Source organism: Rattus norvegicus, chromosome 1, assembly GCF_021556685.1.
Source record: "Rattus norvegicus strain SHRSP/BbbUtx chromosome 1, alternate assembly SHRSP_T2T, whole genome shotgun sequence".
Classification (NCBI taxonomy): Eukaryota; Metazoa; Chordata; class Mammalia; order Rodentia; family Muridae; genus Rattus; species Rattus norvegicus.
Genome location: NC_141534.1, coordinates 75,820,969 through 75,830,854, shown reverse-complemented (window position 1 = coordinate 75,830,854; position 9,886 = coordinate 75,820,969). Strand labels below are relative to the sequence as shown.

At 36.3% G+C, this 9,886-nt stretch overlaps 1 protein-coding gene across 1 annotated transcript; it reads right to left on the bottom strand.

Moving 5' to 3' along the window:
- Window positions 1-7,382: 7,382 nt before the first annotated feature.
- On the bottom strand, window positions 7,383-8,300 carry Vom1r27 (vomeronasal 1 receptor 27). The gene has a single exon (NM_001008952.1). It carries the CDS (start codon window positions 8,298-8,300, stop codon window positions 7,383-7,385), a length of 918 nt encoding a protein of 305 aa, NP_001008952.1.
- Window positions 8,301-9,886: the final 1,586 nt, after the last annotated feature.

Below are 9,886 nucleotides of genomic sequence, written 5' to 3'. Positions count from 1 at the left end.
GGACTAACAAAAAATTTCAAATATACAACAGATATAGATGTAGGACTCCATCTAATGAAGCTCTGTACAGTGAAAATGTGTTCTAATCACTGAAGTGTTATTGAAGTGTTCAAAAGGTCTGTTCTCTTCAACAACGCGTGCAAAGATCTCCTGTTAGTTATTTACTTTTCCAGTTAAAGGGAACTTTTGAGAATTTTATAGAATGATCTTTATATTAATTACTGTGTTTCAAGTTGTGCTTCACTTGTAACTTCCCATGAAATATGTGGTTATGATTTTTGTGTCATTAGTTGAAAAAAGTCACAAACGAAAGAAAAGAAGGAAGGAAGGAAGGAAGCAGAAAGGAAGGAAGAAAGGAAAAAAAGGAAATGAGTTTAGGTTTATGTTGGTAGCTGGAGGTAGGTTTAAATGGTAGCTGGAGCTGTAGATAAACCTATGGAATCACAGGTTAAGACTAAAACATCATTTGTATGAACCCCAAAGCTGACTGAGATGTAAGTGCACTGAATTGTTGTCAGAAGAAAAATACAAGCATGTTCCTTATTTAAATTTTTAGTGCTCAATCAGATATCATTAATGTAGTAAATATAGCATCATTTAGAATAAACTATCAAATGAAAAGCCAACATCCTTTGAGTCTGTTTACATCTCTACCTACCAGGGGCTGTACTTACTGAGGGGCCATGCACATTTCCCGAAAGATGAATCCAGGTGACCTACCCCACCACATCTCTGAATATGGAAAATATTACAGTTATTAGCAGGATATTCTAACTGAAATGGTGTGGTGGCTTGTGAGCCTCCTTGAATTGCCATGACTAAGAACTATTTTTACCATGTATTTTAGTATGGGTATCACCTACATTCATTGTAGTGAAGTAAGAAGAAATGTTAAAGAAAAGAAACAGTGCCCATTATCCACCAGAGTGCTACATCTCTCCTATGTTGAGATCTCTGAGGTAACTCTGCTTAATGGTGGAAATGGGTGTTTGTCCTCAAAATCATTGGATCCTGAAGATGAAAGGGCAGTGTGAGAACACTAGTCATTTGTACTGATATCCAGAATTCTCCTTGGTAAATATTCACTTTTTATTTTTTCAATAGTTAAATGTGTAATGGCAAATACAATTTGAAGAGTGACTGGCTTATTTTTCAATTATGTATACAACAATATGTCATTTAAATTCTACACACTTTTTATTTAATTATGTTGTGGATCAACATAGAACCTAAAGACCTATACCAGTACTGAAATCCCACTGATATTTTGCCTCCCTTAATAGTGAGTTCAAGTCCTATCCTGTAGTTGCTTGTATTTTAATGTTACTTTGTGTCCCCCCCAAAACACTGTATGAGAAGCTCTGCATACAGCATCTGGGAACCTACCCCCTGTTGATTGTGATTGATAAATAAAGATGTCAGCAGTCAATAACTGAGGAGGACAGACAGATGTGGGACTTTAGAATTCCTGGGCTTGGGTCTGAAAGCAGGAGGAGAAGGAGGTATGGATGTCAGGAGAGTGTGGAGGAGAGGAGCGATGCCATGATGGAAAAAAGTACAGGACACAGACACATAGCAGCCCTGTGGAGGAGTCCTGAGAGCATGGTCCAGAAGACTGCCCAACTTGGTCTAGAGCAGCCAAGACAGAACACAGGATTTAGTAAGTAGTAACTTGGATTTAGCAACAGGACATAGATTTAGCAACATGGAGGCTAGACAGCAGTCCAGTTATTGGGTTACATAAGGCATATTAAAATATAAAGGCTGTATGTGTGTGTTTCATTTGGAAACAAACCATTGAGGTTGATGCTCTTACATTGATCACATCAGACAAATTTTCTGAGAACACATGAGCGAGATTTTTAAAGACACATTTCTTTCTTCCTCAGAAGGCTCCCCAATATACTCAGCTCAGATAGAGAGTCTTCCCTAATTTTCACAGAATCCTGCACTGATACCAATAATAAGGTTCAATCTCTATATTCAGGTTCCTGAACCAATAATAAGGTTCCATCTCTGTATTCAGTCTCACGTCATCCTTTTTCTGTGGATTACAGGTTATACTTCATGGTGGTTTTCTATTGTTTCTTCTGTATGCTCTCCTCATATTTCCTGAGTATTATAATGAATGAAATGTTATTTGTATTAATTATGCTTAGAAATGGAAATCACTGAGAGTAATTTGTGAGTCACTAGTATTAAGTTTGACATTTTCTTTGATTTTAATAGCTCTCTGATACTGATGGTAGATTAATTTCCACTGTCAAGACCAGAAGTAGAAACATGTGTGATTGACTATTTAAATCCAAAAACCCTTTCTGTCAGAGTTGATAGAGGAAGGTCTTAAAAACGTTTAACTTGGTTAAATGTGGTTTGTGTACCAACTTGAAATTCTGTTCACTTTGTTGATATTTATTGTCTGATTTTGGCTGTAAAAAGTTTTCACTTGGGGGAACTAGAAAGATGACTCAGAGGGAAGGTCCATTTGCTGCTTTTGAAGAGGACACAAATTGGTTCCTAGAATCCACAATGAAGCTCATATCTGTCTGTTCATCTATTTACCATGGATACTGACACTCTCTTCTATCCTCAACAGGAACTATATTTTCATGCTGCACATATGTAAATTCAGGTAAAACATTATGCAAACAAAATAAAATAGAAAAAACCCAAATCTTTAAAAATAACTTCTTATGGTGAAATAAAGTTTATTTTATAGGCAAATGCAAGCACCAAAAACCTCTGATACTGCACTAAGTGCCACAACAAAAAAATTCTTTTCTTCAAGTTTAATTTTACAAGTACAGGATGGACCCCATGTTCATAACACCACAGGAATTATGCCATATTTTCATTACATCTATAACTGATAAGTATAGGGTTATATAGGAATACCTTTTACACCAGTAACAGTTTTATATCCTATATTGTCCAGAATTGTGTGCTTCTTATATTTCCGTTGATGTGTTCCTTATGGAGGTGAAACTCTGTTAAGTTCAACTATAACAATCATATTCCAAAGACAATGTACATATCATTTTGGTAGGATGAATTATCAGATAGATTATTATCACAGTTATTCAGCATCTTCACAGATGAACTTTCTTTCTGCGTGTTAGGCACAATTACCTTCAGTCAAGGATGTAAATTATTGGAGTAACCAGCAGGGATAGGCATGAGGTAAGGTATGCTTATTTATTTTCACAACATTATTAGCTATAAAATTATTCTTGTGTCTTCTCTGTCTGTTTTGTGGATCTGTTCCTACCCCAGATTCCCATTACTAGATACCAGCACCCAAGCAGGCTTTTTCATTTTGGTTCTACAGCGCATGCTGAAATGCAACATACTCACTTTGCTTCTTATGCCTGCAGGATGGTATGTTCATTGGGCAGATCCAGACCCATTAATGAGCATCATTATAAGAGTAACTCAAGGCTGAGATATAGGTCTATGACTGTGTGCTCACTCCCTTTAAGAACTGCAATTTTCATTCCACCTGCAATAGTAATGACTGTGCTGGGTATGAGAGACAAAATCATTTATGAAACATTTCTGGTTGCAAATTTAAAAAACACTGAAGTGTTGAACATCTCCTAACAGACATGTGTTAAATTTTCAGGATTCTTGAAAATAGACCTGGTATCGTTCATAACGTGCTAGAAATTATGAGGTTGGATTCATGAGAAAATTTACAGAAGTCCGTTTGTGTCATTGGCTCCACTTTTCCCTGGCTTCCAAAAAATGATCTTTGTTTTTAAAAAATAACACTTAGAATGTTTAACTGCTTCAATGTCTTTTTGAGTATTACATATACACATATATGCTTTATTTAATCTCCCCCGCATTATCTCCTTGAAAACTTTTTGTATCAGAGCACAACCATTCTCTACCATTTTCATGTGGTTCTTAAAAATACCACTTTATTTAGCAATGGTAGTATGTGTCTAGTACAGAGGCATCCAATGAAGAGTGAGTAGCCTCTAAACTACTGAATCCTTAAAGAAATTTGAGACATCTCCTGACCTCTAGCAATGAAACATACTTACAATTTCTTAATTTTAGAGATATTTTTTTAATTTACATTTCAAATTTTATTCCCTTTCCTGGATTCCCCAAGCCCCCTATCCCCTCCCCTCTCCCCTGTCTTCTATGAAGGTGTTCCTTCTCCACAACCAACCCACTTCCAGCCTTCCTGACACTCTCATACACTGGGGTGTCTAGCCTTGGCAGGACCAAGAGCTTCACCTCCCATTGTTGCCCAACAAGGCCATCCTATGCTACACATGCAACTGGAGCTGTGAGTCTGTCCATGTGTACTCTTTTGGTAGTGGTTTAGTCCCTCGGAGTTCTGGTTGATTGGTATTGTTGTTCTAATGGGGATGCAAGCCCCTTTGCTTCCTTTAATTTTTTCTCTAACTCCTCGAACAGAGACCCAGTTCTCAGTTCAATACTTTGCTGCTAGCATTAACTTCTGTATTTGTCATGCTTTGGCTAAGCCTCCGAGGAGACTACTATATCAGGATCCTGTCAGCACACACTTCTTGGCTTCATTACTATTGTCTAGGTTTGGTGACTGTATATATATGGAATGCATCCCCAGATGGGACAGGTTCTGAATGGCCATTCCTTCAAACTCTGCTCCAAACTTTGTCTCTATATCTCCTCCTATGAATATTTTTGTTCCCCGTTTTAAGAAGGACTGAAGCATCCACACTTTGGTCATCCTTCTTGAGCTTCATGTGGTCTGTGGATTATATCTTGATTAATTTGAGCCTTTGAGCTAATATCCACCTATCACTGAATGTATACCATGTGTGTTTTTTTGTGATTGGGTTACTTCATTCAGAATGGTATTTTCTAGTCCATCCATTTGCCTATGAATTTCATGAAGTCATTGTTTTTGGTAGCTGAGTAGAACTCCATTGTTATAGATGTACCACATTTTCTGTACCCATTCCTCTGTTAAAGGACATCTTTTTTTCCAGCTTCTGTCTATTATATAATAAGGCTGTTATGAACACAGTGGAGCGTGTGTCCTTGTTATCTGTTGGAGCATCATTTGGGTATATGCCCAGGAGTGGTATAGTTGCATCCTCAGGTAGTATAGTGTCTGCTTTTCTGAGGAACCTCCAGACTGATTTCCAGTGTGGTGTTACCAGCATACAATCCCACCAACAATGGAGGAGTGTTCCTCTATCTCTACATCCTCTCCAGCATCTGTTGTTACCTGAGTTTTTGATCTTAGACATTCTGACTGGTGTGAGGTGGGATCTCAGGAGTGTTTCATTTGAATTTCCATGATGATTAAGGATGTTGAACATGGTTCTTTCATTCCAGGGCTTGGATATGAGGTGACCAAAATGTAGGAGAAGGTATAGAGAAAGAAGATTCCAAGAGGTAGGTGAGTCATAAAGGTATTGCCATGAGGGCTGGCCAATTGAAATTTAGATCAGCCCACACAGACCATGGGTAATCATATTTCGGGGTTAATGGTGTGTAAATAGATCCCTATGCCAGAGAGATTATATATTTGCCCTGTTGCACTACTGCGTATGGCTTATTAGAAATATAAAAGGTGTGTGCCTTTTATCCAGAAACCAAGTGATCAAAGGTTTGGGACAAACCCCCAATTGAAATGAAACATTTGTTCAGTAAGAGTCTGATCCTTGCAACTTCAGTGTGATGGTTTTTATTTTATCCCTTTGTATTCTGTTAGGTTTTGATGTTATTTTGTTTTGTAATGACAGAAAAGGACTTCATTTCATGGGAGGGGACAAAATGGGTGGAGAAGAGTTAGAGAAAGCTGTAGTCAAAATATATTTATAAAAATATAATTATTTTCAATAAAATGTTAAGTAAAATATTTCTGGAATATAGCATAATAATCAAGCGAATTCTGTCACTCAGTCCATTTATGCAATACATCACATTTACTGGTGGCTATATATGGAATAATTTCTGCATGGAAATATTGTTTTGGTGTTTTATTTAAAACTAAAACCACTTCATTGTAATGAGCACATAAATAAAAGAATTAAAAAATCTACAATGAAATAACTAATAAAGGAATACTTGCTCAGGCCAATTTTCTGTACATTTCAATGAACTGCAGATGTTAGAATAGTCATGATATAGCCATAGAGCTTTACTTAGGGTTCTATGCTCTCTTTAGCAATTATAGTTTTATACTCATATGCATCAGAAAGGAAAATATATTGATAACATTGAAAATTAAAACATTATTTTATATCATATGTTTTAAATTCTGGATACTTTCACCTGCCCATCATCTATATTACCTTTCTAGGTATGCTTTAGAAATGTTATAACTGAAGTTGCACTTCTTATACCTAGACATTATAGGATAAGATCTGCATAAAGGAAAACACGTGGTCATTTTTCTTTCTGATTTAGGTGATGTGGCTAAATTTTATCCATTATCAATCAATTTTCATAAATATTTTGTGATTTCATCTTTCACAGTGTAGAATTATAGTACATTTTTGTGTGAAAAATTGAATATTTGATTCACATGTTTATGGTTATATGGCAGAGATATGCTTCATTGATAAATAAACAGACCAGCAATCATCACTAATAGGCAAATATTTCTATGTTATAATATGAATTTTTCTCAGTCTAGGTCCAGGAATAGAAGAGCTGGTCAAACAGTTGAGTTTTCACATCTCGGGAGACCACAAAAGTGGTTTCCATAATGTCTATATTAATTTATTCAAAGCTCTTTTGATGAAGATAGCATTACTGTGATGCCAAACCAGATAAACACAGAATTACAAGGGAAATTTATAATCAAATATCTCTAATGATGAAAAATATCTCAATAATATTTTATTTAAAAAAGCTCAAATAATATCAAAAAATATCATTCATCTTGAAATGATTTTTGTATGAGATAAAAAATGTAATCTTATTTTTTGGTACATGCTACAGCAACTAAGATAGGATCAGGGCTACCCAAAGAAGAAGTATTTGATCATCTACGGTTTCAGTTTTCTTTTTTTTGTTTTTTTCTTTTTCTTTTTCTTCGATGTAGGATCTTCAGGCTGTCTGTGAAATTCTAAGCAGCTAAGCTGCCTGACAAGATGAAACCAACAAGAAAGTCAGTTTTATGGGCAGATTTCCCCGCCTGTATTATTTATGCAGCAGATATAAAAGGAAGACTTTCAGGAGTACAATCATAATATGATGAGTTCATGTGGGCTACTGATTCAACCAATTGACAAACTCCATTCTAAATTTGGATAACTTTAACAAAGAGATAGTCCTATGTTTTAATTATTTGAGTGACTTTTTGGTGAAGAGTGTGAGATCACAATTGGAAATCAAGTAAAATATATCACTCAAATACTTAAATATGATTAGGAGATTTTATTCCATATCCAGATCAAACTGAATCTGGGCATAAAAGAGTAATGACTCATAAGAACAAAGTGTCCAAAGGATGGAAAACACAGAGAAGTGAAGCGAGTGACATTCACCAGCCACCAACTGTGATTATATAGAAGAGCAATGCAGCCTTGTAAGACAGAGGATAGAGTATAAAATGCCAGGAAGGTACACACCAGGACTAGGATCTTCTTAGTGGCTTGATTTTCTGGTGAGTTTTTGCTGGAAACAGGACAGCTGTGTATGTGTTGAGTCCTCTGCTTGTGTCTGTACAGAATGACAATCATGGAGACACTGGACCAGGCAATGAGCACAGAAAAGAAGATTTCAGGGCACACCACTAATGCTGTATAGAGTACGGCATTGATATCATCACCCCCTCCAGTAGAACAGTACTTATAATCTCGGTTTCTTGTAGTTTTTTTGCTATTGCTTTTGACAAGTATGTAGACAAAGAAAATGAAATTTATACTTTTGGACATGACCCAGAGAGAAGAAATGGAGCAGCCAATATACTTTGCAGCTTTCAACTTTTGATTTTCACAACAGGATTCTCTGTTACTGATGCTGATGGCTTGGAAGACACTCAAGAGACAGGTTGTGCTAATGGACACACTACGGCCCACCCTTTGAATGTACAAAATTAATCTGCATCCAAAATCATTTAAAAAGTTCTTCAACCCAAAAGCTGCCAGTGTTTGGGGCATTCCTTTAGAGAGAACTATCAAAACATTGGATGCCATTAGGTGCATGAGAATCAAATCTGTGGGCTTTAATGCATGTTCTGTACAGTAGAATAGATAGTGGATAAGAAGAAAGAAATTCCCCAGAATTCCTATTGTAGTTTGTGATAAGAAAATTATTTTGACTGCCAGATTCCAGAAGTCCATTTTTTAATTGTTCCTGATTCTCTTTAGATTATGGCCACACCCATTTTCTGATCAAAATGATTGAAAGGTATCAATAATCTGAAGAACTACTGAGAGGCTAAATCAGATGGGTCCCTAAAGCTCAGGAATACAATGTCAGTATAACTCTAATCTATGTACTCTATGTACTGTAACAATAATTTCTGGAACTTTTTGACAATAGTAATTATAACTTACAATACATACTTACAACACAATACTGTAAGATGGCTGAAGGTTTCAAAACAGACCTGTGAATTGGAAATATGCTTTCATAATCATAGTATATGCAGCATTTAAGATTACTTGGGCTGTGAGAAGCAATGAAGAGAGAGAACTAGTGCTAATAAGCATGATCCAAGATAACTCAAGACTGTAACTAAATACTGGTACTTTGTGTCATAGTATAAAAGAAGACAATCTTAGTGACTACTACCAACCTCAAGCACATCAATTCTTAAAGCACATTTCATATAATATTAAGTGGCAGATAATGAAAAATTAATAATACCATTATATCTATCTATCATCTATCTATGTATCTATGTATCTATGTATCTATCTATCTAGAGTCATAGATAGGAACATTTTTATCAAGAGTATGAAACGCTTAAATGATGGGTCATGACAACATATACATTATTAAGTTGGGAGATAGCTCTTATGCAATGTTACAGAACACAGACATACATGCATGTGCTGTTACAGACCTGGGGACATTCTGTGTCATGCAATCTCACAGAATTTAGACCATGGGATTTCCCTAAAACTATTATCTCTCTGTTGCATACATTCCCCTCATTGATTGCCTTGTCTGCCATCAGTGGAAGAGGATGCAACTAGCCCTGCAGAGCCTTGATGTGCCATGGTTGTGTCGGGGGGATTCCCAGTTAGTGTCCTCCCTATCAGTGGTGAAGGGGAAGGAAGGATGGGCAGTGACCAGGATGAAAAATAAATAATAAATAAATAAAATAAAATACACAAGTGGGAGAAACTGCATGTGTAATCATCATGTTCTACTCAAAAGATTACAGTGAAAATGCTGGGAAAGAAGACAGTGAGTTAGTCAGCCCATCCATGCAGTGCAATGGGAAAAAATCTCATAACATCACATTTTATTTCTGCAAGTCAAGTTGTCATCAAATTCCTTGTAGGTCAAGAGCGATCTTATTGCAATGTCTGACAATACCAACTGTGACAGCAGGAGGTTCAATCAAGAAGCCCCAGTGGGGGAAATACTGCATTACACAATAATGAGCTATGCAGGGACAGTGAACTGGACAGTGAAGAACAGGGAGAGTATTGATAGTGAAGTCAGGAACATGTAAAAGTTAAAAGAAAGTAGAGAAATGAGCTGAGACCTTAAGAACTATCAGATATTTATAGGTTGCTTCCCCGTACACTGACACTTCAGAACATCCTAGGGAATGGCTAAGGCAGTGAATAAAAAGTCCTGTCTCAAGTAAAGTAAGAGAGCTTAAGAAAGATCATTATTGTTTCCCAGGTTACACATTTTAAAATGTGTGATTATATGGGAGTGAGTCTGTTTTGATCCCACATAAATAAAA